Source organism: Aquarana catesbeiana, linkage group LG02 (genome assembly GCF_042186555.1).
Source record: "Aquarana catesbeiana isolate 2022-GZ linkage group LG02, ASM4218655v1, whole genome shotgun sequence".
Classification (NCBI taxonomy): domain Eukaryota; kingdom Metazoa; phylum Chordata; class Amphibia; order Anura; family Ranidae; genus Aquarana; species Aquarana catesbeiana.
Window position 1 is genome coordinate 66,648,639 of NC_133325.1, and position 15,194 is coordinate 66,663,832.

A 15,194-nucleotide genomic window follows, 5' to 3' on the forward strand; every position below is an offset into this window, starting at 1 on the left:
TTTTGGGGAAAAAAACTGTTTTGTGTTTAAAAAAAAAAAAAACAAAACAGTAAAGTTAGCCCAATGTTTTTGCATTTTGTGAAAGATGCACACGCTCGTGGAATGGCGCCAATGTTCGGTACTTAAAAATCCCCATAGGCGACGCTTGAAATTTTTTTACTGGCTACATGTTTTGAGTTACAGAGGAGGTCTAGGGCCAAAATTATTGCTCTCGCTCCAACGTTCGCGGCGATACCTCACATGTATGGTTTGAACACAGTTTTCATATGTGGGCGGGACTTATGTATGCGTTCGCTTCTGCGTTCGAGCACACGGGGACAGCGGCGCTTTAAAAATTTTTTTTTTTTTTAATTTTATTTTGACACTTTTTTGAAAAAAAAAAAAAATGATCACTTTTATTCCTATTACAAGGAATGTAAACATCCCTTGTAATAGCAATATGACATGTCAGGTGCTCTTAATAGTGAGATATGGGGTCAATAAGACCCCATATCTCACCACTAGGCTGGGAAGCCTGAAATAAAAAAAAATAAATAAAACGATCGCCGCTTCCCAGCTGAAATGGCGCCGTTTTTTTGAATGGAGAGGCCGGGCGTGACATCATAACATCGCGCTCTGCCTCCGACGATCATAGAGACTCCGGGGACCATATGGTCCGCCGGAAATCTCTATGATCTACATCCGGCGCCGACGGATCAGCTCTCCGCCTCACCGATCGTAACGGAGGGGGGGGGGGGGGACATCCCCTCTCGCCTCCCATAGGAACGATCAAGCGGCGGAATGGCCGCTATGATCATTCCTATGGTGTAGAGATTCGGCGGCTGAAACCGGCAATATCTGAATGATATCTGTAACTACAGGCATCATTCAGATATACCCGCTCAAAGCCAAGGACGTCATATGACGCCCTTGGCATTGAAGTGGTTAAACAACATGAAGGGGATCTGTCCCCTTCTGTCGGGGCGGATCAAATTGGAGGGCCCATTGAGTAGAGCTGGCTGTGTCCATGTCCGGTCTGCATATGCAGAGTGGACACAGACCTGTCATCCGCCTGCTCTACTTATTGTGGCCCGCGACCGGTTATCAAGTCGCTTAAGTGGCCCTCTCTCTTTAAAAGGTTGGGCACCCCTGCTTTAAATGTTCTCTGTCTGGTTCAGTAGGTTACACAATCACGGGGAAGACTGCTGACTTCACAGTTGTCCAGAAGACGGTCATTGACACCCTCCACAAGGAGGGTAAGTCACAGAAGGTCATTGCTAAAGAAGCTGGCTGTTCAGAGTGCTGTATCCAATCATATTAATGGAAAGTGGAGTGGAATGAAAAGCGTGGCAGAAAAAGGTGCACACGCAACAGGGATAACCGCAGCCATGAGAGGTTTGTGAGACAAAGGCCATTCAAGAATTTGGGGGAGATTCACAAGGAGTGGACTATGGCTGGTGTCAGTGCTTCAAGAGCCGCCACACACAGATGTAGCTAGCACATGGGCTACAACTGTCTCATTCCTTATGTCAAGCCACTCCTGAACCAGACACAGAAGCATCTTACCTGGGCTAAGGAGAAAAAGTACTGGACTGTTGCTCAGTGGTCCAAAGTTTTATTTTCGGATTAAAGTAAATTTTGCATTTCATTTGAAAATCGAGGTCCCCGAGTCTGGAGGAAGAGTGGTGAGGCACAGAATCCAAGTTGCATGAAGTCCAGTGTGAGGTTTCCACAGTCATTGATGATTTGGGGAGCCATGTCATCTGCTGGTGTTGGTCCTCCGTGTTTTATCAATTCCAAAGTCAGTGCAGCCCTCTACCAGGAAATTCTAGAGCACTTCATGCTTCCTTTTGCTGACCAGCTTTGGGTCTTATGTAATATTGTCATTTTTGGAGATACAGAATTTTGGGTTTTCACTAGCTGTAAGCCACAATCGTCTAAATTAAAAGAGAAATGCTTAAAATATAACTGTGTGTAATGAATCTATAGAATGTAGGAGTTTCACTTTTTGAATTGAATTACTGAAATTAACTTTTTGATGATATTCTAATTTTTTGAGATGCACCTGTATAGAGCGGAAAATATTCGACAAGCATGTGATGCATATAAACTTTTTGCAACATACAAGGAACTTTAGTGGTATTCCCTTTAAAAAAAAATAAATTGTATACACAACTCCTTTTTTTATTTTTTTTTTATTAGTATAACAGATTAGATTTTGAATTTTTTTTATTGTCGCCCAGGCTAACTGTAGCTTTTTGCTGTGAAATGCATTTGAACGCAAAAGGCTGTGTTTAGCAGTATCTCCCATGTACACAAGCCTTGACTGGATGGCATTGTGCTTTTATTTACTTTGCACATACAGTATTTGTGCCTTTTTTTTTTATTGCGCTGTCATTGATAAGTAGTTGGAGAATACCGTCAAGGATATTCAGGTATGCCAAGGAGTGCCGATAACGAACCACTCCTCTGATCCTTGTTTTTTTATTGACCTGAGGTCTAAATATTGAAAAACAAGCCAATGTGAATCGTAAGGCTTTAAGTGTTTTAACTTATCTCTAAAATAGGATTGGGTCCTTCTTGAATATTTATATTTCTACTTTGTTTTCTTTGGTCAGAAATGTAAGATAATGTTTTTGTGTTTTAAACTATGCTCAGTGTTTCATCTGTTTCGGTAAGGCTCCATTTACATTTGTGTGCGAGTTGTCATGTGACTTTGGACATCAAACTTGCATGAGAAATCGCACACCATCTTTTAATGCCACCCGTTTAAATCGGTGCTACCTGCACTACTTTGGTGTGACTTTTGATGTGACTTTAATCCATATAATGTAACGTTGAATCAAAATTGCACCAAAAGTGGAAATCGTGCGACTTCAGAGACACTCTAATGTGAAAGGAGCATAATAATAACTTAAAATAATGATTAGTCTTGAGACGATTGGTATAGCTGACTGGATGTTTTCTGTTATGACAGAATCTTGAAGTTGTGAAAAGGCCGCCATTGGTGAAACTCTGCAATGTAGACAGCTTCTCTGTGTCTCACTACCACTTGCCTGAAGCCTACGTGGATCGAGAAATGGACACTGAGCAGGTGACATGAAATGTACATTATGCCAACTTTGCGTTTTATTGCATGTGTACACTGCTGGAAAATAAAGTGTAATCTGTAAGCAAAAAAGAAAATTCTGCAGATAATCCAGTGCAATACAGTAAGCATCGCAACTGTGCTGCTCAGGAATAGCCATTAACCACTTCCTTCCCCGCCCATAGTCAAATGAGGTATCTCCCATCCTGGGTGGGCGTCGTATGACGTTGTCGGCTTCCTGGCCATCTAGGGGGGTGCACGTGCGTGCGCCCGCCGCGTCACTCGGGAGCCGGTGCGCGTGCCTGGCGGCCACAATGTCCACTGGGCACCCGCGATTGCTGGTAACAGAGCAGGGACGTGGATCTGTGTGTGTAAACACACAGATCCATGAACTGTCAGGGGAGAGGAGACCGATGGTGTGTTTGCAGTACAAAGGAACTGTGGTCCAGTCACCTCCCCCTACAGTTAGAATCACTCCCTAGGTAATACAGTTAACCCCTTGATCGCCCCCTAGTTTTAACCACTTCCCTGCCAGTGACATTTATACAGTAATCAGTGCATTTTTATAGCACTGATCGCTGTATAAATGTGAATGGTCCCAAAATAGTGTCAAAAGAGTCCAATATGTCAGTCATGATAAAAATCGCAGATCGCCGCCATTACTAGAAAAAAAAATAAAATGCCATAAATCTATCCCCATTTTGTAGACGCCATAACTTTTGCGCAAACCATTTACCCTTATTGCGATTATTTTTATTTTTTTTTTAAATTGGGATATTTATTATAGCAAAAAGTAAAGTGTTTTTTCAAACTTGTCACTCTTCTTTTTGTTTATAGCGCAAGAAATAAAAACTGCAGAGGTAATCAAATGCCGCCAAAAAAAAATCTCTATTTGTGGGGGAAAAAAAACATTTAATTTGGGTACAGTGTTGCATGGCCGCGCAATTGACATTCAAAGTGCGACAGTGCTGAAAACTGAAAATTGGCCTGGGCATGAAGCGGGTGAAAATGCCCTTTTATTGAAGTGGTTAAAGTAGAACTATAGGCAAGACATTTTCATTTTGCATGAGGAATAAACCCGCCAGATTTTTTTTTTCCCGCCATCTGTGTCCCATTGCAGAGATTATTCTTCACTTCCTGTGATTTTTTTTTTTTTTTTCTTTTTAATGATAATGGTAAACAGGACAAATGGAGAGGATGAATCTCTCCAACGGGCACAGACCACAATAAAAACTGGCAGATCTTCTAATCCCTCTCCACTCTGTCCGAAACTAAAAAAAACAAAAGTTTTGCCTTTTTAGTTTTGCTTTAAGTCAACCTATTGAAGAGCTGCAGATGCAGACTAACATGAAAAATAGATTTGCAATACTATGTTGTAAATATGTGAAATGATATTGCAGTGATTGGTTTTGTAGCATTTTTTTTTTTTGCCAGTGTTATTTGAGATTGACCGTAGTCCTCGATTGTACTTATTCGATTCCCTTGGAAACATGTCGCATATAGTACTTGGTTGTACACATACTGCACTGCCATGGACTTTCCTCTGGAAAGATGGAGAGAGTTAAACTTTTGCAAACAAGTGCTATTGCTCATGACAACTAATGAAGGATTTAGGTTGGACTCTTCTGCATCATTTCCTTTTTACTGTCCTCCTATGTAAGCATCTGAGACTTATGATAAATTTTGTGTCTTGCCAGCCTGATGCCCGTACTGCCGCTGTTGAGGAAGCAAAGCGGCTTGACTCGCTCCAGAAAGAGGAGGAGCGTGAGAGGCGAGAACAGATGGAGAAGGCGGCACTTCGTGGATCTTATGCTTTAAAGATGGTGCATCTAACAGAGGCGAGTAATATGGTTTATTTGTATTTTATTTTTTTTTTTTTTTACTCTGTATTGCTGTGTGTTTATAATCCTCAATATTAGATTTGTGTTCTATTTCAAAGCCTCAGCTCAGCAATAATTTGCGACTCACTTTATGTGGATATACAGTATTCTAAACATTTATGGAAAGTCTTTTGAAAAAAAAAAAATGTAAGTGCCCCATCCCTGTGATCTCGCCCGCATATGTAAATGGTGTTCAAACCACACATGTGAGGTATCGCTGCGATCCTTTAGAGCGAGAGCAGTAATTCTAGCACTAGGTCTCCTCTGTAACTCTAAACATGTAACCTGTAAAAAATTTAATGCATCAACTATAGAGATTTTTACGTACCGCTGTTTTTCACCATTCCATGAGCGTGCGCACTTTTAAAGCATGACATGTTTGGTACCCATTTACTGGGCGTAACATCTTTCATATTATATCAAAAATTGGGCTGACTTTACTGTTTTTTATTTTAATTCATTAAAGTGTAGTGTTTTTCCCCAAAAAATTGAGTTTAAAAGACCGATGTGCAAATACACTTGCAAATACAATTGCTCACTTTTCAGCTGCATTACCTCTGATATCGATGCACAATCGGTTTTATATTTTTATAGTTACATAGGTTGAAAAAAAAGACACAAGTTCATCTAGTTTAACCAAATCAAAAAAAAAAATCATACAATCCTATACTCGGTTGATTCAGAGCAAGGCAAAAAGAAACAGCAAACATGATTTAATTTGCTACAGCAGGTGAAAAAAATTCCTTCCTGATCCCCCGAGAGGCAATCAGATATTCCCTGGATCACCTTTACCTATAAATGTTGGTGCCCATTTTTGTGCTCTGAGTGCAATTATGTCTGAATGGCTGCTACTTATCCAAGACATTTTATGTGGTTGCTTTGAAGGAGTGTGCTGTGGGGATCTTATCAGTGTTGCTTGAAGTGTGTTTTGTTTTTTTTTGTTTTTTTCTTTTAGAGTAAATAGAATGTTTAGTGGCTTTGTATTCATTAATAAAAATATTCCTTTTTGGTAAAACTGGATAGAACTAAAGAATGGAATAATAAAAACTTTGTAACTTTACCCATCGAGCAGGTAACATTCTAGGTTCAATTTCACAAATTTTCCAGTTCTTCCTTACCTCCTGAGGATTACAAATGACCTGTACACCGAGATCAATAGCTCAGACTGAAATATAGCAACAGAACTGATTGAGTCAGAGGGTTGACTCCTCCCTTAATAGATGGATCAGTTTGGCGTTCCAGTCAGTCGGAAGCAGCCTAAAAGGGAGCTGCTTTTGCTGTGCTTTCTTTAGCTAACCTATAGTGCTCTGGACAATGTAGTAAATGCTTGTTTGTAAAACAAAGAATGTGGGTGTATATAGTACTGATGGGTTCTTTTAATCCTTTCACGCCGATACAACACATTTTATGCGGCCGCACTGGACTGGGCATTTTTCCGTGGGGCTGCATATAGGGCTGGGATATTCTCTTAAAAAAAAAAACTAGATTCACGATTCGAATCGAGTTTTTTTTTTTTTTTTTTTTTTTTTTTTTTTCTTTTTTGGAAACCGCGCCGGTCTGGAGGCGCTGCGGGCATGAGTTTTTAGGCGAGGCTTCGGCCTAGTCCGCTGCGTCCGGCCGTAACCGCGGACTAGGCCGAAGCCGCGGCCTCGCCTAAAAACTCATGCCTGCAGCGCCTCGGGACCGGCGCGGTGAAAAAAAAAAATCTAAAAAAATCGATTTGCTTAAATTTTGAATCGATTTGACCTCTCAACTCGATTCAAGATTTAAATCGATTTTTTTCCCAGCCCTAGCTGCATATCTGACTTTGTGCTGGAAGCGCGCTGCACAGTGCGCTCCCAGCACAAGGATCAGGGTCTTATTGGCAGCCCCAGGTTCCTTACGAACGATCAGTACCTGGATTTCCCGGTTCTGGGTCGCCTGTTTGCTGTAATAGCCTTTGATTGGCTACCACAGTGATCGGTCACTGTGAAGTCAGCCCCTGTGTTTCTCTGTCAATGGAGGGCAGAGATAGTTTATCTCTCTTTCCTTGCAGAGAGAAAAAGTGTGTAAAAAAAAAAAAAAAAAAAGAGGTCAAGGTTTGAATCTAGGTCAGTGTTGGGGTCAAGTAAGGCTCAAAGATCCGGGTTGGTATATTTTGGGCAGGTTTTTATTTTTTTTGTCTCTTTTAGGCAGGATAAAAAAAAAAAGTAAATGTGCACTATTGTGTTTGGGCTGTACTATGGGTACACATAACTACTGACATACACATATGTGGTATCGCTGCGATTGTTCGGAGCAGGAGAATTTATTTTGGGTTGTTCTTGGTAGGTTATGGTAGTAACAAACATACAGCTACATTTTAAAAAATCTTCTTTTCTTTTTTTTGTTTTTACTATTTTGAGCAAGTTTTCCTATGAAAAGAAAAAATAAACAGGAGATGTCCATAACTATTTACCACCAAATAAAATAACAAGGTATAATCCACCAGGATGCACAAAGTAGTTGTGATGATATGTACAGTTTTATGAACACATGTCAAAATTGCATAACTTTACTTGGGCATTTAGATTTGTTTTGCCCTTCTACTGCATTCACATCTGGGCACTTTATAACTCAGGCGGAATCGTTGTGATTCTACCCTAGATTCTAGAATTGTGACAAAACGCAAGGCGCGTTTGAAATACCATTACTTTTTAATGGCACCCCAAACGCTGTGCGATTTTTTTTTTTTTTGCCACGGACATTGCGTGGCAAACTGCAACGCGTGCTGCTTTCGCCCTCCTGCTCCTTTTTTGAGTGACAAGCTTCACGTGTTGTGCTTTTGCCGCGATTGCAGTGCGATTTATCGTGGCAAAATCACTTTGCGATTGGGGTACCATTAAGAAGTAATGGCATCTCTAACGTGTGGTTCGCCGTGGGCGGATCCGCGGCGATTCAAATTGCCTAGGTGTGAATTTTAGAGCAGCAGAGGCGGAATGAAAAAGAGGTTAGGAGCTCACTGGACTTTAGATGGGATCAACAGGTATTTTTTTTTTTTGCAGTGTTTTATTTTTTTAATGACAGAACATTTGCATTTACTTTGGCCAGACTTTTTAATTTAAATGAGATGTACTGATAATGTTTACCTATAGGATCGGGACAGGCTGATGAAAGATCTAGAGCAGATGCAGCAGGAAGATCTTGCTCGTAGAAGAAAGATTGTTTCCCAGATGCCGCCACAGTTGTTTGAACCGGCCTACCGACGGGCAGAGATCAAGGAGGATTGGCAGAGGGAGCTGGAGTCTGCCTTTGAGGACATGTACACCAAAGGCACCAGTAAGAATAACTCCTCATCTTATAAACTAACGTAAACACTTTTATATAAGTGTATTCAGCAGATGTATACCAGATGAGTTGACAAAGACTAACATAGCCACTAATCCTAATTTGGCTGGCATACAGGTGTGAATGAGAATGTGAGTGTCAATGCAGCCGCTTCATTCCCATACGTTCACATGGGCTGCCTGCGTGCAGCACTTGGCATCTCATATTGCACAAACAAACATCCCAATCACAGTATACAGGCCTCAGCACCTGTGGGAATAAGGCCTTGGTGAGACACATTGGGATTAGTTTTTATAAACACATGAAATATGATTGTGGAGCTTGCTTGGACCTTCACTCTAGACTAGTGGTCTCCAAACTGCGGCCCAAGGGCTGGATGCGCCTTCTGGGAAACTATTCCTCCCACGGACACAAACAATGGGGCATAATTCCCCTTTGGCATCAACTATGTGGTATTATTCTTATTAAAATATGCGCTGCGCTTAAGTAAACCAAATAAAATATAATTATTCTGAAAAATAAATGTAAGAGTACTAATCTAAATTTAGCACTACTTGCCGCTGCAATAAAAATAAAGTGCAGAGTGCAGACGTACAACCAATAGAAAGTGCACAGTGCAAATTAGGACAAATGTAAACATAAATATTCTACATCAAAAATAAATAGTGCCAGGTACTCTGTATAAGACACCATAAGTGCCCCAATATTGTACATCAGATATTAAAGTGCATAGATAAACATCATCAGTGTTAAATGCTCCATATAAAACACCACAAGTGCTCAATGGTTAATTCCAAAGAGGTGAGCAGATTAGCCTAAGGGGGCCACTGAGGTGCATCGGAGCATGTTTTTCAGCACTAAGGATATCTCAGCATGACGAATGTTATCACATTTGGATTTCACCTACACGCATTAGTTTGGATTGCCATATAGGACTTTTTCACAGTTCTTTGGAATTAACCATTGAGCACTTGTGATGTTTTATATGGAGCATTTAACACTGATGATGTTTATCTATGCACTTTAATATCTGACGTATAATATTGGGGCACTTATGGTGTCTTATACAGAGTACCTAGCACTGTTTATTTTTGATGTATAATATTTATGTTTACATTTTGTCCCAATTTGCACTGTGCACTTTCTATTGGTTGTACGTTTGCACTCTGCACTTTATTTTTATTGGAGTGGCAAGTAGTGCTAAATTTAGATTAGTACTCTTACATTTATTTTTCAGAATAATTATATTTTATTTGGTTTACTTAAGCGCAGCGCATATTTTTATCTTTGCACTTTTGACACGCTTTATGAGACGTGATCCACGCACGCAGCTATTAAAACACATTGGGCACAGGATCAGTGTGGCTCATAAGATTCATTTACAATTTGATTATTCTTATTATTCTTCCCACTGACACCAATGATGGGGCACTATTCCCCCCGCTGACACCAATGATGTGGTACTACTATTCCTTCCAGCACTATTTCTTTCACTGACACCAACGATGAGGCATTATCGCTCCTATTGACACCATCAATGGGGCACTATTCCTTCCACTGACACAAACGATTGGGGCAGTATTCCTCCAACTAATACCAGTGACGGGGTAATATTCCTCCTTTACTGACCACAAGGGCACTATGTAATTTTTACTCCCACTGACCACCAAACCCGAGGCACTATCTACTCCCACTGACTACAGTCCAGCCCCCCTAAAGTCTGAAGGACAGTAAACTGGCCCTTTTTGTTTAGAAAGTTTGGAGACCCCTGGTCTAGACCCAAGAAAGAGACCAGTGATGCATGCTAGGTGCTCAGAAGAGACACTGGTGTGGTATGCCAGGACTGGACTGACCCCCATTGGGGGTACTTAAGGACTGAGGTTGAGAACCACTGTGCTAGAACATGCCATTCTACAGTATATGTCTCTATAGAATGGCATGTTCCAGTGCACCTCATGGGTTTCCATGAGGCACCAATGGAGCGTGCTAGCAATAGTAGAATTGAGACGCCTATTCAACTCTACCCTGTTAAATGATCATTATTGACAGGGAATTTGGTTAGCGCATAGACGTGTTGCTTTGTATAGCTGTGCAGCATGGATTTCCATATGATGTTAAATCCTATCAAGAGACATGGTAAGGTACTGATCCTGCAACAGGTAGGATGGCCAATACTGTAAGAGAAATGGGAATTGTAGTCCCTGAACCCCCAGACATTATGACTCCATGTTTTACAGCTGAAGAGGTCTGAACTTTAAGTTCTTTGCTTTAAAGTGATTGTAAAGGTTTCTCTTTTGTAAATAACAAACATTATACTTACCTGCTCTGTGAAGGGATTTTGCAGAGTGGCCCCTAACCTTCTTTTCTGGGGTCCCCCGGCGGCGCTCCTGGCTCCTCTTTCTTTGAGTGCCCCCACGAAGAGCCACTTTCCATGTTGTGCGGGCGCGCTCCTTTGTCCTGCTGCTGCGTCCATTGACACAGACAGCAGGACTGGGCCCCGGCTCCTGTGTCACTGAATTTGACAACAACGGGAGCCTATGGCTCCCGTTGCTGTCAATCTATCCAATGAGGACCCGCGACAACGGCTGGAGTTGCTGTGCTCGTCACTGGAACGATCAGGCTTAGGTAAGAAAAAGGGGGGGTCTGGGGGGCAGCTACAGTGCAGAAGGTTTTTCACTTTTTTTTTTTTTTTTTTCCGGTTGCGATCTTAAAAAAGTGTTTGACGAATTTTTAATATGCAAAGAATTCTCTCTGCTCTTCTGAAGCCACAGCTGTCAAAAGAAAGGAAGAAAAAAAAAAAAGGGCAGTCTGCCAAGAATCATAACATTCTTTAGCAGTGAAACTTAAGTAGAAACATTGTAACAATTTGTCAATGGAATACTTTGGTGTGTAAATGAGGAAAGTTTAACCACTTAAACACTAAACTCTTTTCTGACATTTGTTGGTTTTCAAGTTAAAATCATATTTTTTTTTTTGCTAGAAAATTACTTAGAACCAGGGCCGGACTGGGAATAAAAACCAGCCCTGGAAAAAATATCGTACCAGCATCATAGCATTATTATACCAGCCCAACATCATAACGTCATTATTCCCTTCCTTGCCCATCAATGCAGTCTTGCCGTGCCCACCAACTGCAGTGCCTCTGTGCCCACTGTCAGCCTCACCTTTTTCTGGATAACACAGCGCTCTCCTCCCTCTGTCCTCTGGCGCTCGTGTATCACGGAGCTGGGTCTGTGTGCAAGGTCCCTCCCTCCTTGACCGGCTCGTGTGATAGGCGGAACACTGATTAAATCTACTATCACACGAGCCGGTCTAGGGGGGCGGGACCTTGCACACAGACCCAGCTCTGTGATATACGAGTGCCGGAGGACAGAGGGAGGAGAGCCCTGCAGTCGCCGCTCAAAGCAGCCCCAGGGCAGGCGGCCTACCAGGAAATTTCCCAGTATGCTAGTCTGGCCCTGCTTGGAACCCCCAAACATTATATATATATATATATATATATATATATATATATATATATATATATATATATATATATATATAAAATGCTTTCTTTTCCTGCAGAGCTGATCCATTCAGGGGACATTACATGGGGCAGAGCACATTACAGTGGACATTACGTGGGGCAAGGGACATGACAGGGCTCATTACATGGGGCAGGGGACATGACAGGGCTCATTACATGGGGCAGGGGACATTACATGGGACAGAGCACATTACAGGGGACATTACATGGGGCAGTGGACATTACATGGGGCAGAGCACGTTACATGGGACATTACATGGGGCAGGGGACATAACAGGGCACATTACAGGGAACTTTACATGGGTCAGAGAACATGACAGGGGACATGCCAGGGGACTTTACATGGGCCAGGGGCTTTACATGGGCCAGGGCACATGACAGGGGACATTACATGGGGCAGAGCAGATTACATGGGATAGGGCACATGACGGGAAATTACATGAGACAGGGGACTTTACATGGAGCAGGGGACTTTACATGGGGCAGAGAACATGACACGGGACATTACATGGGACTTTACATATGACAGGGGACCATGACATGGGGCAGGGCACATGACAGGGGACAGACTGTTGGGCACATTGTGGGGGACACAGCTGGGCACAGTACCGGCTTTCTTCTTCTGGCTTCAGAACTCATTTCATGTCTCCAGTAGCGCGCTGTTCCCCCTTGGCCCCTCCTCCTTTTATCCAGTCCACCCCAGATGATGTCACGTACTCGGGAAGGACAAGAGGGGAGGAGGGGCCTGCAGGGAACAGTGTGCTACAGCCTATAGGATGCCAGCCGATTCCCTGCCAATCTCTACTTGTGTCTGTGCGATCCTCCTGTCAGCCTGCAACTGACAGTTAGATCGCCGTGGAACCCCGGTTGAGAACCACTCCCCCGAGAATAAAATGGTGGTTGTTGCAATATTTTGTCACACTGTATTTGCGCAGCGGTCTTTCAAATTCTATTTTTTGAAAAAAATTACTTTATTGAATAAAAAAATAAATAAATAAACAAGTAAAGCCCAATTTTTTTTGGATAATGTGAAAGGTTTTACGTCGCGATAATCGTGCAGCTCTACCTCAGAGTAAGCCTTTTATAATAGGAAGTTGGCTGAATAAGCTGAAGTCAGCTGAATGTGATTATCTAAAGGCTAAGTTCACCTTTGCAGGTAAAAAAAAAGTGCATTTATTTTTTTTTCTAACGAGTCTGCAGAGCATTGCACCTGCGATCAGCAGATTGTGGGTGCAGTCTCGGGCTCCTGCAGACTCCCAGCATAGCTGTCTGCTTGGACCTCTTAACTGAGAGCAGGATGATCAATGGACTAAGAGAGCACTTGCCAGCGCCCTCACAGCGCATTGAGAAATACAAGCTGATGGTACTTGTAGGCATTCGTTCACAGGAAACTAAATGAATGATGCGGTGCATGGTCACACTGTTAACGAGTTAGGACAGAGGACATGGGGAGAAAATCCTGGGGCCCACTGTCACAGGGAGGGAGCAGTGTTGGGGAGAGCTGCAGATGCTGGAACATGTTACACCCTAAAAATGGGTGGAACATGACCCTTTAATTGTAGAAAGTCAGCTGAATGTGATTCTCCACAAGATAAGGGTAATTATGGGTGGCACATTGGCATGAGTGATTGCACACCACTAGGGCCATAGAAAGGCATCTACTTTTTTTATGGCTTATGGTTGTATGGAATGTGGGGTTCATAGCCTCTCTGCCCCACCGCTTCCTATTCTGTAGCCCTCCCACTGATCAAATAGATGCATAGTTAGATTTAAAAAAAAAAAGCCACAAGTCCATCTAGTTCAGGGATCCTCAAACTACGGCCCTCCAGCTGTTGCGGAACTACGCGTCCTATGAGGCATTGTAAAACTCTGACATTCACAGACATGACTAGGCATGATGGGAATTTTAGTTTGAAGACCCCTCATCTAGTTCAACCTATTAAAGGGAATTAAGAAAAAAAAATATATCATGCAATCCCATATACACAATCCTATACCCACAGTTGATCTGCACTTTCTCCAGTTCCCCGATATCCTTTTTGAGAACTGGTGCCCAAAACTGAACTGCATATTCCAGATGAGGTCTTACTAATGATTTGTACAGGGCAAAATTATATCTCTCTCGAGTCCATACCTCTCAATACAAGAAAGGACTTGCTCGCTTTAGAAACTGCAGCTTGGCATTGCTTGTTATTATTCAGCTTATGATCTACCAAAACCCCCAGATTCTTCTCCACTATGGATTTCCCCAGTTGTACTCCCCCGAGTATGTATGATGCATGTATATTCTTAGCTCCCAAGTGCATAACTTTTTACATTTATCAACATTAAACCTCATTTGCCACATAGTTGCCCAATTAAACAGTGCTTGAGGTCAGCTTGTAAGTTGCAGACATCCTGTAAGGACGTTATTATTCCACTGCATAGCTTGGTGTCATCTGAAATCACTGAAATGGTACTTTTAATCCTAGACCCTATATCATTTATAAATATATTATAAAGTAAGGGTCCCAACACTGAACCTTGGGCTACACCACTGATAACCTTAGACCATTCAGAGTAAGTATCATTAATCACTACTGTCTGAATTCTGTCTTAGCCAGTTTTCTATCCATTTACAAATTGATCTTTCCAAGCCTGTAGACTTTACCTTACATATGAGCCGTGTGTGGGGAACTGTGTCAAACGCTTTTGTAAAATTCAAGTATTTCACATCCACCCCTCTGTCCAAGGTTTTACTTGCCTCCTTATAAAAAGAAATCAGGTTTGCCTGAAAAATCTTTTTTTTTTTTTTTTGCTAGAAAGTTACTTAGAAGATGATAAAATGGCGGTCCTTATGCCCTGTACACACGGTCGGATTTTCCGACGGAAAATGTGTGATAGGACCTTGTTGTCAGAAATTCCGACCGTGTGTGGGCTCCTTCACACATTTTCCATCAGAATTTCCGACACACAAAGTTTGAGAGCTTGCTATAAAATTTTCTGACAACAAAATCTGTTGTCGGAAATTCCGATCGTGTGTACACAAATCCGACGCACAAAGTGCCACGCATGCTCAAAATAAATTAAGAGACGAAAGCTATTGGCTACTGCCCCGTTTATAGTCCCGACGTACGTGTTTTACGTCACCGCGTTCAGAACGATCGGATTTTCTGACAACTTTGTGTGACCGTGTGTATGCAAGACAAGTTTGAGCCAACATCTGTCGTAAAAAATCCATGGATTTTGTTATCGGAATGTCCGATCAATGTCTGACCGTGTGTACAGGGCATAACAAGCGCGCTTTTTTGGGAAAAAATACTTTTTTGAATTAAAAAATAAGACAACAGTAAAGTTAGCCCAATTTTTTTTTTTATATTGTGAAAGATAATGTTACGCTGAATAAATTGATACTCAACATGTCAAGCTTCAAAAT

General features: G+C 41.9%; 1 protein-coding gene across 1 annotated transcript in view; it reads left to right on the plus strand.

Moving 5' to 3' along the window:
• The window catches only part of CEP295 (centrosomal protein 295), a 129,517-nt gene that overhangs the window by 41,874 nt on the left and 72,449 nt on the right, over positions 1-15,194 (plus strand). The window contains 3 exon segments of the mRNA XM_073612999.1: positions 2,957-3,073; positions 4,765-4,905; positions 8,061-8,244. Of these exon segments, the coding sequence (XP_073469100.1) occupies positions 2,957-3,073; positions 4,765-4,905; positions 8,061-8,244 (442 nt within the window).